General features: G+C 40.8%; 1 protein-coding gene across 3 annotated transcripts in view; it reads left to right on the top strand.

Moving 5' to 3' along the window:
- The window catches only part of LOC124594980 (ATP-dependent DNA/RNA helicase DHX36), a 248,689-nt gene that overhangs the window by 146,987 nt on the left and 82,837 nt on the right, over positions 1–18,865 (top strand). For all 3 annotated transcript variants that reach the window (XM_047133510.1, XM_047133511.1, XM_047133509.1), the window contains exons 10-13: positions 9,726–9,937; positions 10,238–10,315; positions 12,043–12,229; positions 15,711–15,912. In XM_047133510.1, coding sequence (XP_046989466.1) covers positions 9,726–9,937; positions 10,238–10,315; positions 12,043–12,229; positions 15,711–15,912 — 679 coding nt within the window. The remainder of the gene's footprint in view (positions 1–9,725; positions 9,938–10,237; positions 10,316–12,042; positions 12,230–15,710; positions 15,913–18,865) is intronic.

The raw sequence follows: 18,865 nt of genomic DNA, 5'->3' as shown, positions 1-18,865 counted from the left end.
GTGAACTGTTATTGGCTGGTGACTTCTTATGTCACCCTAAAGCCAATGCAGACCACACCACACTAACACATGTAAAATGAGCTCACTTACTGGATGTGTGGAGAGGGGATGTGGCCCTTCAGTGATGGGAGTGCAGATGGGAGTGAAAGCATTTTGTGAAGTGCTGAAAACATAATTTTTGCGCAGATGTGCTATGACAGAGACGTCACATGGAAATAGACCAAGGATTTTGCGACAGTGCATTTTAAAGACTTTTTTGTACAAATCTGACACAATACAATTGCAACAACAATGTATACTACTCGCATATATACGTTGCACTGCACACGCCACATATTGTAGATTCTGGCAACAGTAATAGGGGGCATGAAGCGAAACTGTAGCAACCGAGCTTTCTTTCAAATTTATGTTTTACACAGTATGCAGATATTCACTGAGTCGACTGCCAATGAGCATTTGATGTCAGCTGGGGAAGTAAACTCATTTTTTCACGTCTCTGTCTCTCTCATCAATCCTAAAATAACACTTTAACGATGGTGAGTATATGAAGTGCACCCCGTAAGAAAAGCATTAAACAATAACAGCAATGGTGACTATAAAGTTTGTTATTAAGCAGATGTCCACGTTTATGCTTATGGCTTAACCACTTAGCTGCTGTGATGTTTTTGGTTTAATTCAACATGTTCATCAATTTTTGCTTTTTTGTGTAATCACAGAGGATGAGCTCTCAAAAACGCATGTTTCGAATGCATAATTTGTGGTTGTAGCATATCAGAAAATAACTCAGTTACCTTGTACCCAGACACCAATTTCAATTTTTTGATGAGGTTTTATTTGCTGTTACACACATCTGTGATTTTTTGAGAACTGATGAAATTCATTACCACAAAATACTGTGTAAACATTTTATTGTACATTTCATTTCCTTCACTTAGACAGATCTTATACAGAGTATTGGTGGGGATTGCAATTTTTAATAATATATGCAGATTACAAGTTTTCGCTTGTATTATGGGGAGTTTTAATGTTTTCCTCAATTTTGCATTTTCCTCAGTTTTGCTTTCTTTAAGTCTGGTCTGGGTTTCACTGTACTGCTAATGGACATGTATAAAGGTACATGGACAACCCTAGTTTTCAGAACTAAAAGAAAGGGCAGATCAGTTGGACCTGTGGTATGTCTAATTATATTTTTTCCTTTACGGTACTCACTGAGTGTGAACCCCATTTGTAATTAAATCTTTTGGACATGTGCCTGGAATTAGGATGCACCTTGTAGAACAAATGCATGGTGCAGTCATACCTATTCTTATTTGTAGGAACACACAATGTAAAAGGCACAAAAGCGTTTTGTAAAGGGATTCAGTAATGGCTATAATGAAAAGACTTAGACATTGGAATTGACCTTTTCATATTAAATGAAAAAATTGCTCTCACATTGTAAAAGTGTTCATCTTTATACAAAAGCTGCTATCCATAACTGACTTCACCACACAGTACTACAAAAAGACCATTTGATATTTATAATCGTGGGTAACCATGTAGGCACACGCATACTTTAGTGCAGACTCCATGAACTCGCAGTGCTCTGCTGAGAGAAAAAGGTAGACGAGTGTTGAAAATATTGGTAGCAATAAAAAACTGAGTCTGCATCTCTTTACTTGTGAGCGCTACTAGATATAGTTTATTCATATCAGTGTTCAGGTCAGAACGGATACTAAAGACCCCAGAATGAGACAGCCTCCTCACCTGTTACATATTTGTTTAGTATTCACGAGAGGCACAAATTTTACAGTGAAACCATCCTGTCCATTTCATCCCTCCCCAAATGACTGAATTGAAAGCAAATTTGTGTGTGGTGTTATTCTCAGTGACTAGTTGTTACAATATGTTGCAGTATCTGCATCTGTCCTCCCTTCCCTTCCCCTCCTCCTCCCCTCCCCCTCTCTTGCCTGTCCCCTCCCCTCCCCCTCTCTTGCCTGTCCCCTCCCCTCCCCCTCTCTTGCTAGTCCCCTCCCCTCCACCCTCTTGCCCCTCCCCTCCCCCCTCTTGCCCCTCCCCTCCCCCTCTTGCCCCTCCCCTCCCCCTCTTGCCCCTCCCCTCCCCCTCCCTTGCCCCTCCCCTCCCCCTGCCCTAGCCCCTCCCCTCCCCCTGCCCTACCTCTCACCCCCTCTTCTCCACTCCCTCCCATCCTCTTCTTTTCCCCTCTCGAGCCCATATTCTCCCCTCCCTCCCCTCCTCTTCTTGTCCTCTCTCGAGCCCATATTCTCCCCTCCACAGCCCCTCTTCTTCCCTCCCCTCCCCAAATCAAGAGAGTTTGAACTTGATGTACTGTCTATAATATCCATCTCTAGATGATGACAGACCCACAACCTCTGCATGTATTCCAGACAGACAAGAGACTGTGTGTCTATCAGAGTCCATCAAGACAATAATATTTGGTATAAATACATTTCAGCATCATTTATTCTCTAGCGAGCATTTCTTTGATGTCATGAGATCATATTCTCTCAATGTCCTTCATCTGCAGCACGACAGAGCAGATGACTCCAGAAGCATCCATTCAGTTGACCTTAACTCATGAACAACTTTCATCGGTCAGTGGAGGGCAGGGAAGTGGTATTTCTCATTCCCAGGATTACATGTCGACTGCAGATTGGTTTTCAGAGATGTGAGTGGCTCAAAGACTTCTTAAGTAACAGAATCCAGTATGTTGTCCTGGATGGTGAATGTTCGTCAGACACAAAGGTGTCATCAGAAATGTTCCAGGGAAGTGTGATAGGACTGCTCTTATTTTCTATATATGTAAATGATTTGATGGACAAGGTGGGCAGTAATTTGTGATTGTGTGCTACAGTGTCATGTAGTGTGAGGGAAGATGATGTCTTAGAGTGACTGTAGAAGAATGCAGGTTGACTTAGGCAGAATTTTTATGTGGTATGATGAATGGCTGCTTACTGTAAATGTGGGAAAATGGAAATTAATGCAGATGATTATGAAAAACAATCCTGTAATGTTAGAATACAGTAAGAATGGTATGCTGCTTGACACAGTGATGTTGATTAACACTTTCGCAGCTGCTAGGGCTGAGTGTCTTGCATGCACAACTGTCTAGTGGGGACAATATCTAGTTTAATATTGGAAAGCATTATGAAATGGAACAAGCATGTAAGATCGGTAGTAAGGAAGGTGAATGTTAGGCTTCAGTTTATTGGAACAGTTTTAGAAAAGTTTAGCTCATATAAAAAAGAGAGAGCTTATAGATCACTGGTTCAGGCCTTTCTTTACTGCTTGAATGTCTGTGATTCACACCAGGTCAGATTACAGGAAGACACAAATAATAATAATAATAATAAATTTAGAGGCTTGCTGCTAGATTTGTCATCAGTAAACTCCATCAAGACAAAAGTATTACACTGATGTTTCATGAACTCAAGTGCAAATCCCTGAAGGGAAGCCGACATTCTTTTCACAAAATGTTATTCCTGAAAATTTATAGAATCAGTATTTGTAGCTGCTAGCAGAAAGATTCTACTGCTGTCAACATAAATTTTGTGTACTGCACTAATCCCCCTGCACGCTGATACTGTTAGTTACAGCTGGAGACAAGGTTCCTGGTCTAGCTACACCAATCTCCCTTCTGACATTAATCTGTTAGAGGCTTGAGGTGATGACGTCTACAGTGGCAGGGTTGAGTTGAGGTGATGGTTTGTCATGAGTATGATGACCAGTGGCCACATAAGGACATCGTTATTAGCCATAAGTGTTATTAGTGAATAAACAACATTCATAGCAATGCTCTGCAGCAGTGATGCCTTCCCTCTCTCCCCCTCATGGGGTGTGTTCTGACAGCAGTGAGTGTGGTGGTGCCAATGCAACAGACAGCCAAAAGCTAGTTTCAACATCTGCAGCTGGGTAGGGTTGCTGACACCAGAGTTTGTGGAAGCGTGTGTACCATATGGGCTCGGCTCTGCAACTCAGGGAAGGGGAAGGTTGTGCTGATACATGCAGAATCTCGTCATGATTCTTGTAGTAGAAGACAGCCCTCAACCATGGTGTCTGCACCTCTGAGTGAGTGGAGGTGTGCTAATTGTGAAGTGACTGCACTGCCCTGGGCTCAAATGGCTGACCTCCAGGGCAGAAGACTGGCTGCAGCTGGAGTGAGCCTGGAGGTGGTCCTCCAGCTGCAATGCTCTAAGTCCACAGTGGTGGACGTAGAACCAGCAGTAGGCCCATCGTTGGTGAAGACCCTGTCTTTTGGTTGCTGCGTGCAGAACCATGTTGCCACATTGACTGGTGTAGACCTCCCGTCATAGATAGTGCTGCCTGACTAAGATGCCGTTGGCTAAAAATGATAGCTGTTCATACAGGTTTGGTGCCTACTTGTATCACGAAAGAACCACTTCCAACCATGTACTACACCAAAGCATGCCCATAGTTTGGAGGTGTAGTAACCTAGTAATTGGCCTGCCAATACCACAGTGGCCCCATCTTTCTTCTGCATGGACATTGTTGAGTCGCTGGCTGCTGGCTCAGGCTGCTATGTGGACATCGACTTGTGTGTTATGGCACCTAATATAACAGTGTTTTGGTCAGCTCTGCACGTGGGACTTTGGCCCTTTCTGCAACTGCCACTATTTTACTCGGTAACACTGAAAAATAGTGGCAGTGCTACGCTATAGTTAAATTTGTTAACTATGCACTAGAGCCAATGATCATTCCCCCCCCCCCCCCCCCCCCCCAAAAAAAAAGTAACTAAATAAATAAATAAAACAAACAACACTGGTTTTACTAGCACATAGCCATAATGGTGAACTAACAACAAGGCCGGAAAAAAACAAAATTACATATTCTAGAACAGCAGGTGTTACTGTTATACGTCAGCACTGCAGTAACAAAATTTTCTGATTGATTAAGTCTCTCGAGTATAGTTTTAGCTAAGAAACCCGCAGTTCAACGATTTCCTTTAGCTTGTCAGTTTTCATTTCTGTGTATGTATGCATGCTTCCATCTCCATAATTCCTGAATTCCTGTTGATACCGTATGGCAGTTGCCCCATGTAGGACATTGTATTACTCAAAGGGGTCGCAGTTCTTTCTTCCACCCATCACCGATTTGGCTAGGAATCAGTTTTATAAACACTTTGCCTTTTTTGTTGCTTGAAGCTTTCCCTGTAGACTAGTCGCAGAAATGTTTCTTGGGGCAGATAGCAGATGGGTCATTCCATCCCAAGTGATCACATTTTTCAAAAATTTCCCATTCTTCCATTTCTGATTTCGTTCAATTTGCCATGGATACAGATATACCATAGGAATGAACGGGTACAAAATTTAAGCTCATTAGACCCAATATGTTGGAAACATGACCCTATATTTGAGAAGCTTTTCAGCAGACCCCAATGTTTGAACCTTTCTTAACCAAGGCAACATGTACTAGCAACTTCTCAGTGTGTCCCTAAATCAGAAAAACTCAGTGTTGCAGTCTATAAAACCTTTGTGAGCCAGTATAATGCACCAAAGTACACCAAAAATCCTGCAGAGCAAAGCATTCAAATCTTTAAACATTTTTGGAGTCTGATTCTCTGATAGAAAAAACATAAAAGAACTACAACTTGGCACATATATTAACAGTGCCTGGGGCAGGACTCTTATTAGTACATCTTCCTGCCTAAGCACTTATTGTGGATCATACTCAGTCAGAAACATGGTGTCAAATGTAAAGCTGCAGAAAGTGAGCAAAGTTCAGGTGAAAATGTTGCAAAAGAGTCACTTCAGAAGTTGTTTTCTCCAGAACCACTGGAAAGAGCCCACTTTTCTCCACTAGAAACATCTTGTTGTATCTTAGAGTCAATTCAGCAAAGGGATGAAAAGTAAGGCTTAACTTCAACAAAATTGTGCGCAATTTGCTACCATCACAAGATGGTACAACTTACTAAATGCACAGTGCTAGGTCAAGTAACGGTGGTGATTGCCAAATTGATACCATGAAATATAAGATGAAAGACAGCTACCAGAAGAATTATTTGCAAGTGGCCATGCTTAAGCCAGAACTCGTAAAAATCACCAATTTTTGCCAGTGAATTTGAACCACATTCAAGTAGCTGGGTTTCAAGTGAGATAACTTCTTTTGAGGCCTTAGTTTATCAATCAACAAACACCAGTCTGGCTTTCACGTCAATTTTGAGCCTTATTCCTGGCCAATGCATCATATGCGTGTATGACAATTTCTGGTGGATTGGGAACATATGTGAAGTTGATATTGAAGAACATGATACCCTGCTCAAATCAATGCACCCATTTGGTCCAGCTCACTTATTCTGTGGCCTGAAAGAGAAGATAAATGTTGGATTCCTGAACAGCATGAATATTGCAGCACCTTCTGCAACTAGAATAGGGATTAAGTATAATTTTCCAGAAGCCATATTGAACAATACGGAAGAAAAATTTAATTCCATGAAGCAGTAATTTTAAATAGCATTGGCTTGGGAACCATCATGAAGAGACCAACATATTGACTCGGGAACCATGGTGAGAAACCCAACTGAGGCTTTGAAACCTCAATGAAGACACAGGATAAGCAATATTTGATGACATCGTTATGCCCCTCTTGCCTTTGCAACCATACGTGCTCACTACCAGAATAAGTAGAGAAACTGACTCGACTAATGATTTTGAAGTTGTTGAGTCATCAAATTTCCATGATTTTTATGGGTGGTTAGGACACCAGCATTTATCTACCAGTTGTTATTCTTGCTTGTCTTGAAGTTATGGGTCCAGCAACCTGCATAGTGTTGCGATGGTAGCGTATTACACATGATTTTAATGAAGTTCAACATCATATTTCTTCCTTTTGCTGAACGGACACTAAGATCCAACTAGATGTTGCTAGTGCAGAAAATTGTGTTCTTTCCAATGGTGCTGGAAAGAATAATTTCTGAAATGACCCTTTTGCAATATTTTCATCTGAACTTGGCTCATTTATTGTAATTTTAATTTGATCCCAAGTTGTGACCGAGTATAATTGAAAGTAATTGGCTAAGCAGGAAGATATGCTAATAAATGATGTCCCAGGCATTGTCAACAAATATGCCAAGTCATAGTCCCTTTGCAATTTTCTTCCTGAGATACCTGACTCCAAAGACGGTCAAAAAATCTGTGCATTTTTCTCTGCAGATTTTTTTGAATCACTTCAATGCATTATGCTGTCTCACAAAATGCTTTTACAATCTGCCACACTGTATGTTTCTGATTCAAAGCCAAAATTTATCAAAGACTTGAAAGAAAGATTTTCCTACTTGCTTTTGTCTTGTAATAAAACAGCCTCAGACATTGTTTCTTGTTCATTTTCATGCATACTTTTCGAAAAGCCATGCAAATAGAAGGCCACTTTTTCTCGTACTCTTAAGCTCATGATTTAAAATATTGCACAGATTCATTTCTTGGATAGGTCTCCACCCACATTAAGCTTCAGGAAAATTGAAACTGAAGATGCTGGAGGCCCGTGATCACTTGAGATGGAGTGACCTGGATGTCATTGTGAAACTCACACAATATTTCATTGGTACAACTGACTGACATCTTCAGGTGGGACGAACACACTGCTGAGCTGTGACTGAAGCATCCTATGTATGCCAGTCTAAATAGAAAATGCGCAGGTGTGAAGATGCCAAATTTGGTTAAAAATAGCAACCTGTTGAATGATGAACGTGCAATGTTGTCAGCTGCCCCAGTGGCCTCTTGTGGGTGCTGCTTGTCAATATACCTGCCCAAACTGGTGTGGGACCATTGTTCCCATTCTCATCTGAATATCTATGTCACCACCGAATCATTAGGGCTTGTATGGCCAGTAGTTCCCCTTTGTAGTCATTGTGATTTTAACATGACCACCACCGGATCTCATGCTTTCTAATTTGTTATCTTGGTCTCTGTTCAGCAGATTTGTCAAAACATCTGGCAACACATTTGTGCCCTGGAGGTGAGTACCACATCTGCAACTCCGAAGACTTCATTTGTCAGCCCAAGAACGTAAGACTTGCAACGTCAGATATGCTTGTAAGTTTTGACAACACAGTTTTTACTCAAGTACCATTGCAGGACTCCCTGTTGCTCATTGATGAGAAGCTGAAAGGAGAACTGGTTGATTTGTTTAAGCATGTGCTCGCTTCAACCTGTTTTTTATTCAGTGACTAATTCTTTGAATAGACAGATGATACTGCAGCAGATAGTCCCTAGTCACCCATTGTCGCTAATGTTTTTATTGACGATTTCAAGGAGAGGGCACTGAAGTTGATGGAGTTAAAAACCATATGCTTTTGTGACTGTGTAGGTGACACCTTTCTTAATCAGGGCCCACAGCACTGTGTTGCTGGACGTATTTCTGTGAAACCTAAATTTTCTTCATTGTAATGTCAAGTTTGCAATGGAGATGGATTAAAACGATGGACTTCCATTCCTGAGTTGATGTGGAGAAAAGTGTGTGGCACCCTGGGTCGTGCTGTGTAACATGAATCTTCACACATGGACATAAACTTGCAGGCCACCAGCTGTCAGCAGCCTTCACAACAAAATGGCATGGAACATGAGCTGCATCACATTCAGACAACTTATCTATAGAGCTATGCCATCTCCATACAGTCCCCCTCCCCCCAGAATTGATATTCCAAACGGGAGATTTGCTGCACCTTACATGCGGTGCAAGTTAAAGTGAGCAGCTGGACACCTGGAAGAAAGTGGAGGACAAAGAGGAATGGTCGTCTTGTCATATATTGGGGGCATTTCTTCGAAAATAGGAGGATTACTAAAGAAACATAGTTAAATGCATCTTCTGTCCACCAACAAAACTCTGATTCCTTGTAGTCAGAGACATCATATATGCTGTGCAAGACAGATGTACCAAATATAAGGCAGGACACATGTATGCACCAGCCACAGAAATCTGGAGTGACTGGGCATTGAGTAAGGGGCACAATATGGACTACAAAAGTACCAAAATTCTCCTCTCACCATCTTTGTACCAGTACAACTTTATTAAAAATATGCTGGAAATTCACAGCTTGACAACTCTGCTGAACAGAGGCACAGGATACAAACTTAGCACAGCATGGGATCAGTGATGACCTTGTTAAAATCACAGTGATCACAAAGGAGAACTATTGGTCATAGAAGGGATAACACTTTGGTGGTGCTGTAGATGTTCAGATCACAATGGTGAGGCTAGACAGACGTTAATGTGGTTGCATATATTGACATGTTGCTCCTGAGAGAGGTTTTGAGATGACTGACAGTAGCACACTGTATGAACGACAGCCTTTGCGTGTGTTCTGAAACTCTTGGTTCATCGTTGGATAGCTGGTGTAGTTGTCTTTCCTGTTACTGACCAAGAAATCTTTACTATTAGCATTCAAATTTGGTGCCCATGAAATATTATGGGAATTTCAAGATATCTGTTGATTTGACCAAGAGCCATTCCCGCAACATTGCCTTTTTATTTATCTCTCGTTTTATGTGTATGTAATAAGTTAATAAAAGATTAGGCAGTAATTTTTATTTTTGTATGGATAACATCACAACCATTGTTTGTTCTCCATACAGTCATAGTGTTATTAAAAGGGAATCTCACATTATTAGAACTACATTTTTCTGTCATTGACTTTAACTTATAGTGACATCTGTTGTTCACCTTTATACTAAACAATTAAACCTGCTACATTCTGCCTTCTTCTCTGTCAGGAAGCTAGAAACGGAAGGAAAGTACTCAACAAGGGTGATACACAGTCTGAGAAATCCTGATTGTGAGGAGCTGAATATTGAGCTTATTCGTGCTTTGGTTCAGTACATATGTATGAATAAGCCAGAGGGTGCCATTCTTGTTTTTCTACCTGGTTGGGATAATATTTCTGCACTGAACAGATCATTGGAAGAAAGTGGTGCATTTCCACCATGTAAGTATCTAAAAGCTAAAGTGGAATTATTAAAACTGTGTGGAATTTGAAATTGACTCCTTCCATATAAGTAATTTTATATATAAAAAAGGTATTAGCATCTTTCTGCCTCTTTCCAAGCCCCCCTAGAAAAGAAATACGCAGGAAATCAATGCTTTGCTGAGTTATAGGTATGATGATTCTTTTGTCTGGTTTTCCATTTAACTTCATTTGTTTTACTTTTTTCTTAAAGTTAACATTGTAAAATAGTCAGCTGCACCACGTCATTGTGAGTAACATTAGCCTTGTTGCTGATTCCAGATAAGTATCGTATAATTCCTCTCCATTCTCTGATGCCTACTGTGATGCAGAAATCTGTGTTTGAGAGACCGCCTCCAGGTATGATTACTTGGCAATAAGAAGCTAAGCACAGTCTGGTAATTGATGATTCTTACATTAGTATGAGTACTTAACCATTCTTTGTGTAAATAATTGCCCATTTGTAAAGCACTATTGATTTCTCTAAGTACTAAGTTAAATTTGTAGAGCGTTATTCCAGGCTCTGCCCCTTATTAAAGAAAAAAAAAATCAGTGCTCTTAGACAGCTGAAAGTTTGTAAAAAGCCAAATCAGCAGGTTACCCACATTATAAATCAGTATTTTCCCATGGGATGGTGGGAGAAGGGGTATCAATAGAAATCAGCCAGTATATACTTGTTTCTGCTCATACCCAAACCTCCAGATGTCAGACAATCAGATTGGTACCAAATGTTCTATGTCGATAGAGTATCAAGCAAAACACCGATTTAGTGTGTTTTATGTGCTGTTGTCCGGTAGAACATGCGTAAATGGTAATTAAAAGTAATGCCAGGACTACAGAGCACAGAAAAACTCTTTGTGAGTGAGGGTTTTTGTAAATTTCTCATCGGTGAGTTGGCAGAGCATGTGGTAGTTGCACCAATGGCCCCCGTTCAAACCCCACTGATGACAATTAATTTTTAACTGTTTACGCGTGAAACTGTTGTATGGGAGAACATTTTCTTGACATGTAAAAGGACTTTTCAGTGTTGTTCTTTTTTGACAGTCTGCTTTCGCTCTGTTATCTGAAAGTATCAAACCTATAGAGTACATTTTTATAGATAGGTATGGTGTTCTTTCTCACATGTGCAGCAGAACTCCACACTTATATATACAGATGTGCACTATAGGTTTGCTGCTTTCAGTTAATGAAGCAAAAGCAGACTGCTAAAAGAACATTGCTACAAAGTCTGAAAAGTCCTTTTACTAGTCAGGAAAATGTTCTCCCATATAACAGTTTCACTCATGAACTGAACTGTTTGATAAAAGCTGACATTAATGACATTCAAACACAGTATCTTTGGTACAATGACCTCACACTCTAGCAGCGCACTCACGCGAGGTCTAGAAAACAACCTCTCACAGAAAGCTTTTGCTGTGCTCCATAGTTCTGATGTTACTTTTAATTAACATTTAAGCATGTTCTACTAGACAACAACTCATAGCATGAACTAAATTGGTGTTTTGGTTGATACTCGATTGACAAACAACGTTTGGTGGCGATCTGAGTGCCTTACATCTGGAGGTTTGGGTGCCAGTGCCAACCTTAGAAAACAATATTGTTCTCACTACCATTGTGTAGTAGTTTTCATTTAATTTGTAGCAACAAAAATTTAGTTTCAGCTATACAAAATTGTTTGTAATGATGGCTACCTTTGTTTTTCTGATCTGCTTTTCTAGAGACCAAGATATATTTTTTATGTGCTATGTACTGTGCAATAATAGTGCTTGTGAGAGGCAAGAATTGCTCCTAGCGCCCATATCTAGAAAATACCAATTTATATAGTGTATACAGTTAATAGAAGTCTTTGTAACTGCTTGCACTATAAGTGATTAAAATTAGATGACCATTAAGTATTACAAATGGAAATATATTATATAATTTTCTTGACAAGAGAAATAAACGTAAAAATATGAGTCATTGATGTATTATGTAGTATGTGTTTTGTTGCATCAAAATAAGACCATTTCTTTCCTGTTGAGTGTGGGGGAAGAGATTTGTTGTGCGTGAAAGATATATGAAAAAGAAAGTCACATTCTGTGTTTCAGGAGTCCGTAAGATTATAATTTCAACAAGCATCGCTGAAACCTCAATAACAATAGACGATGTTGTATATGTTGTGGACTGTGGTAAGACCAAGATGAAAAACTTTGATATTGAAAAAAACATATCTACCCTGCAGCCAGAGTGGGTGAGCCTTGCTAATGCAAAGCAGCGGCGTGGACGAGCTGGAAGGTGAGGGAGAAGTTTTTTCGTGCTCCTAAACACCTTCTTTTTCCTCATATTCCGAAGAATTTGTTACAATCCATAGTACTAACATTATAAGTGTAAAAGTACCTCTGTTTGCTACATTTTCTTGACTAAATCACTCAAGTGGTTTTGCTGAAATTTGGCATGGAGATAGCTTGAGCCCTAAGGAAGAACGTAGATTAAATGTAGACTACTTTAGAAAATTTAAACGGCTGACCCCTGAGAGGGTGAAGTACGAAATAGAATTTCTTTCTTTCTTTTTTTCTTTTTTACATCAGTGAACATAAGCCATGTAAAAAATTACTAAATTTTGTTGTTTAATGCACATGTCATATTATATATAACTTCAATAGCACAATGCATAAATATGGGCTCCTGCCCAAGCACTGCTTGGCAGTGAAGCGTGTGCCATATTGCCATGCATTGGAGGCGTGCACATCACGAGCTATGCTTACCCAAGCAAGACAGATACTTGAAGGCAGCTGACGTTGCTGCATGCAGAAATGTTATAAAATTTGTGCTTTAGTGAACTACAAATTATTTTTAGGACAGATAAATGAAAAAAATTATGCCAGCAGTAGAAGGATATATTGTAGAATATCTGTCTGTCAATAATATTATTGATGTGGAACATGTCACCTCATGCCCCATAGACATACTTAACTCTTTCGAATTGTCAGAGTATCTTCTCATTAACCAAGGTTGAAGATTGGTGTCCTGGTTCTCTTAATGCAAAATCTTGATGCAATCAGATTGTGTAATAGTACATGCTTACAGATTACACATCTGGTCTGAAATATTGTGAGTGCTATTATAATTATGGATGCAGAGGAGAAAGTGTTTGGATTCTATGAATCTCATTTATACCAATGGATTTCCTTACTTACCATAATGAAAATTCTGATATGTGAGCGTGGTTAGTGTTTTATATTTCATAAATTTTTATGTGAATGAAACATGCTGAACCATTTTTTTGCATCCATATTTGGAGGGCTGATAATGTAGTGGGATTGAGTGCTGAAGTGGAATACATATATTAGTTACATTAATAGCTTGACATCATTAAAAAATCATCAGTTACGAAAAAGTGGTCACCAAAATAAAATTGTAATTCAGTATGTATAATATCTTAACAAGTAGCAGCAGCAGCAGCAATACCAGTACCACCACCAACTCCACCACCACCCTGTGGTATAAAAGAAGATAGGAACTGGGAAAGTGAGATTCGATACTAGCTCACAGGAAAGAGCATTGCAGAACAAGAGGAAACTCAGCAGAAAAAAGTTGGAGAGAATTTTAAAAGCCTAAAAAGTAATGAACAAGGCAATCAATAAGTCAAAGATTGATGGAACTAACAACCTAAATTATAAGGGGCATTCAAAAAGAATTGAGCCAGAGGCATAATTATAGAAAACAGTACCTATATGTTAGAAGTATTCACCCTAGCTGTTGAGAAACTTATCCCACACTGACACAAGGTGGTGAAGGGCTGTCTCATAAAATTCTCAGGGCAGCGATGTGAACCAATTCCGCACGTACAGCTGGACGACGTCATCAGAGGTGAATCGTTAGAGCCTTTTTAAGGGGACCAAAAATGGCTTAATCACAGGGGGAGAGGTCCAGACTGTGTGGTGGGTAGCCGAGAACATCCCATTTGAATTTCTGCAGGAGTGCCACGACTGTGTTGGCCATATGAGGCTTTCCATTGTCATGGAGTAGATTGACCCACGGGTGAGATTGTGTGATCATTTTAATTTGATAGCTTGGCAAAGGATGGTCAAGGTTCGTGAGTAATGCTGAGCATTTACTGTTGTCCCATGCTGCAGGAAGTGAATCAGAAGGGGACCATCTTGGTCAAAGAAGAATGTCAGCGTAACCATTCCTGCACTCGGGTGGACAAAGACGTCCAGCTGTACGTGTGGAACTGGTTCCATTGCAGCCCTGGGAATTTTATGAGACAGCTATTCACCACCTTATCACTTGTGTCACAGTGGGACAAGTGTCTCAACAGTAGGGTCAATACTTCTAACATACAAGTACTGGTTTCTGTAATTATGCCTCCGGCTTGTTTCTTTTTGAATGCCCCTTATAGAAATCCAGTGGATAAATAACAGGGTAGCGAAGTAAATATTGATTTATCATTACAAGAATACAACAAATTGTGAAATATGAACAATTATGTAGAAAAGTTCACCACAGGCCAAATAAAAAGGAATCATTTAGCAACAGATAAGAACATAAACATAGTATTTGACACTGTAGTTCAGCATTTGGAGCCTTAATTCTTCAGGAAGAGCACATGTGACCCCCCACCCCTTTCCTCTCTAGTTTCTTCCAGTCACAGAAGAATTTGCAATAATTGTTCTTCACGTTCTGTGCCATGATACTGTTTTTCTTTTCCATGATAAAGTAAACATATTCACCCCACAGGCACTCAAACATACACTCCTGTGACCATGACAAGTCTGATTATTGATAATTGATTATTGAAATCAGTTGCTTGAGCTAATGGAGGTGGGGAGGGGGTAAGGAAGGAAGCAAGGAGGCGGTAGTAGGAAAGAGGCAGGTCCTTGGACAGATGACTCTGTAGCAGCATAACAAGATTAAAAAACTGCAGAGGGTAAAGCAAGTAGAGATGTAGAAGATGGAAGGTGGGGGGGGGGGGGGGGGGGGGGAGAGAGAGACCCACATGGGTTATGCACGGTAGGAAGAGTGGTAGCAGTAGGCAGTGTAGGCTCTGGACAGAGAATGAATCGTGTGGACAGAAGACAGAAGGGAAAGGGTAAGGTGATGCAGTGGAAACAGGTTAGCGGAGGTTGAGGCAAGGGGGACTGTGAGAATACAGGATATGTTGGAGAGATAGTTCCCATTTTTATCTAGTGTGTTGCAAAGATTGTGAGAGAACTGTGGAGAAATTGGAGGTGATTGCTATATAATGCCAACACTCCAGCCTCACAGCTCTGATGGTCTGACAGTTCATGGCAAAAAACATGATGTGTGTGGTTTTTACCCCCCCCCCCCCCCCCCTGGATAGTTCAGTGAAATTTTTTATTGGGTAGGAAATGCCTGTGACTGGACTGCAGTAGGAGTTGTTGTGTGGGTGTATGGGGCAGGTCTTGCACCTACATCTCTATGTGCTCTACCCTCTGTACTCTCTTCATTTTGTGCGGCCTCAGAGTCATCTGTCCAAAGACCTGCCTCTTTCTTGCTACCCCTCCTTTTGGCCTTCCCTACTCTGTCCCCTCCTCCATCTGCTCAGGCAACTCCTTTAAATAACTCAATATAAATAACCAGTCTTCCCATGACTACAGGAGTGTTTGTAGGTGAGTGGCTGCCGTTCCCTTATTTCACATATTGCTACATCCAGAAATTTCCATTATTTTTTTGATAACAGATTTCATACCTAGCAGTGAACATCTGTTAACTTTCCATAGTACAACATACTGTTTGCACTTCGTTTTCTCAGGGTGCAACCTGGTGTGTGCTATCACCTTTATACCAGAGCACGTGAAATGATGCTACAAGCATATCCTTTGCCGGAAATGCTGCGTTCACGATTGGAGGAGGTGATTTTGCAAGTGAAAATCCTGCAGCTGGGCCGAGCTGCCGAAGTTCTCACCCGCGTGATGGACCCCCCAGATTCGAGAGCTGTTGATCTCTCCTTAGAGGTAAGATAATTTTAAGATGATACTGTTAAAATCAAAACACTTCCCTGGTATTTTGCAAAATAATGTGTTTATGGTCATGAACCAGCTTTTGACCTCTTAGGTCATTGTGAGGTGATAACCACATGTCACAAACACATGCAATTTTTACAGAAATTTTTAATTAGGTGATAAATAAAATGATGAGATACAGAGTGTTTACAAGAGGAAGTATTAATTCTGTTACATTTAACAAAGAAAGAGAAATAAAAGGGGGGAACAAAAATTTACCGGAATTGATCTGTTGTGTGCGCATGTTTCATAGTTACAAGCTGTGCTGCTAGGTGATGTTGGTTTGGGATTTCCCACATCACTCACTAAGCTGGTGTCAGTCAGTGTTAAGTGGTTTGTTTTTGGTGCTCTGTTGTTTGCATTCCTATTTCAGTCCTTTGAGATCAATGACATAGCCAACAAGGAGCCTAGAGTCTATGTAAAATTTTGTTTTCTGCAGGGAAAATTGCAGCAGAGACTATTGGGATGCTTTGGCAGGCCTTTATTGATATTGGTTTGGGAGACTACAGATCTAAGAGTAGTTTTATTGTTTCAAATCCGGCAGTATGTCAGCGGAAGACATGCCAGGCCCCATTGATCTTTTGACAGGAAGAAATGACAAAAACATTGCAACAATCAAATGTGTAATGGCTGAAGATTGTTGAAGGACCATTGACCATTGACCAATCGAGGAAACAAAAGTATCATGGAGCACAGTGCAGCAAATTTAATCAAAGATTTGTACATGAGACAGGTGTCTGCAAAATTTGTTCCTCACTTGCTCACAGATGAGCAAAGAGAAAACTGCATGAATATTTGCCACAAGTTGAAGAGTGAAGTGCAGAGCAATCCAAATTTTCTTAAAATTTGGGATGAGAGTTGTGCAACAGATATGATCTGGAGTTGAAGCAAGCGTCAAACCAGTGGAAAATGCAAACATTACCATGACCCAAGAAAGCACATCTAGTGTGATCCAGTGTAAAAACAATGTTGGTTTTTTTATGTCAGTGGCATTGTCCACAAGTAGTTCAATCCTCCAGGGCGAACAGTGAACCAGTGTTTTTATCTAGCATGTTATGAAGATTGAGAGAGTGTGCAACAGAAACTGCCAGAACTGTGGAAAACTGGGAACTGGTTGCTACACAATGACAATGCTCCAGCCACACAGATCTGACGGTTCAAGGCAAAAAACGTGTGTTCCACACCCACCTTAATCACCTGATCTGGCTCCGTCAGACTTTTCTTTGTTTCCACAGATGAAACAAATTCCGACAGGAAAGCAATTCAGTGATGTGGGTCATATCAGGAAAAATGAGCATATGGCGTCAGTGGCTGGGAGTTCCCAGGGGGGAAGTTCAGTCGCTAAGTGCAAGTCTTATCGAGTGTGACACCACATTGGGCGACTGGTGCGTCAACAATGGGGATGAAATGATGATGAGGACAGCACAACACCTAGTTCCTGAGGAGAGAAAATCCCCCCTCCCCAGCCAGGAATCTAACCCGGGCCCCCGTGCATGGCATTCCAACGCGCTAACCATTCAGGTATTGGGGCGGACATGATGTCAGAGTAAACGGGCTAACGGCTTTGAACAGTATTTAGTGTCAAGAGCTCCAGAACTGATTTCAGCAGTGGCAAAAGCTTTGGGACAAGTGAATTAATGTGCATGGACAATACTTTGAAGGGATCTAAAGTACTGTGAATGTAGAATGACTGCTTGTAGAATGCAGCTCTCCTAACCACTGCGGCTCTAGGTGGGAGAGGGATGGCGAGTCCCTTACCGCGACTGCACTTTACCCTTGGGAAGGAGCCCCAATATTCATTTTGACAGCTGGCTGAGACCACCTGGATCCATCGTGGAGGGGCTGGAAGGAAGAAAAATGGCCACCTCTACCCGGGATGGAACCCGTGACCTCCAGTGCCAGGGTCAAGTGTTCTGTCTACCGTAACTATAAACACAACAAAGGTGAAAAAGGAAATAGTGTTCAGTTGTTTAAAACCAGACTGGTATTTTTTATATACTTGACAGAGTTCAAGTATGGGGGCGATCTACAGTAATGTGAAATATAGAAGTAAAAACTATAACAGCCAACATAATTAGTTATAACTTTATTTTTGATGACCAGTTTTGGCAAATTAGTGTTGCCATCATCGGATCTAATGCAACTACAGCTCGGTACATCTCCATCGTATGTACAAACAGCGGAAAAATGCTTCTATTGGAGCACGGAAAAGGCAAACATGCTCCTGCTTCCAATAAAAGACTTTGAATAAAAAGTAGGGCACCAGCTGCCTTATTCTACCTTCCTCAGCAGTTTTAAAAATTTTCCCAAAGATTTTGGCTTGCAAACATATTTGTGCTCCCTCTAAGTGTTACTGTCTCTTGTCTCACAATCACAGTCTCCTTCGTTCTGTCCTACTGCTACTGGTTCCTCTCGCTGACACACTGTCCCTCACCCTCTTGCTTTTACTGCTACTATCTAATTCATTCCTTTCCACTACAGCTATCTCTTCTCACTGTCACTATTTCTCTCTTCCTCACTGTCATGCTCATAGATTCTTTGTCTCATTATCACTGGCTCTCACCCACTTCCACCTTTTCCTTCTCTTTAGTCCTCTTCTACTGGCACTCTCTCTTTCATTCTTTCAGTGTTCTGTCACTGTCAACTATGTTCCACTGCCACTGTGTCCCTCTCTTTCTCCCATACTGCCATATTTGCCTTTGCTCCTATACCACAACTGCTGTCTACTATCTTCCAGTATTTATTGTTTCTCCATCTCTTTGCCCCACTGCCACTTTCTACTCCTGTCTCAGTATAAATAGCCTGAATATGTTTGCATGCCAGAATTTTGGGAAAACTTTTAAAGGTGCTGAGGAAGGCAGAATGAGGCAGCTGGTACCCCACTTTTCAGTCGTTTTTTGAAAAA

This window comes from Schistocerca americana, chromosome 2, assembly GCF_021461395.2.
Source record: "Schistocerca americana isolate TAMUIC-IGC-003095 chromosome 2, iqSchAmer2.1, whole genome shotgun sequence".
NCBI lineage: Eukaryota > Metazoa > Arthropoda > Insecta > Orthoptera > Acrididae > Schistocerca > Schistocerca americana.
This window is presented reverse-complemented; position numbering and strand designations above follow the sequence as displayed.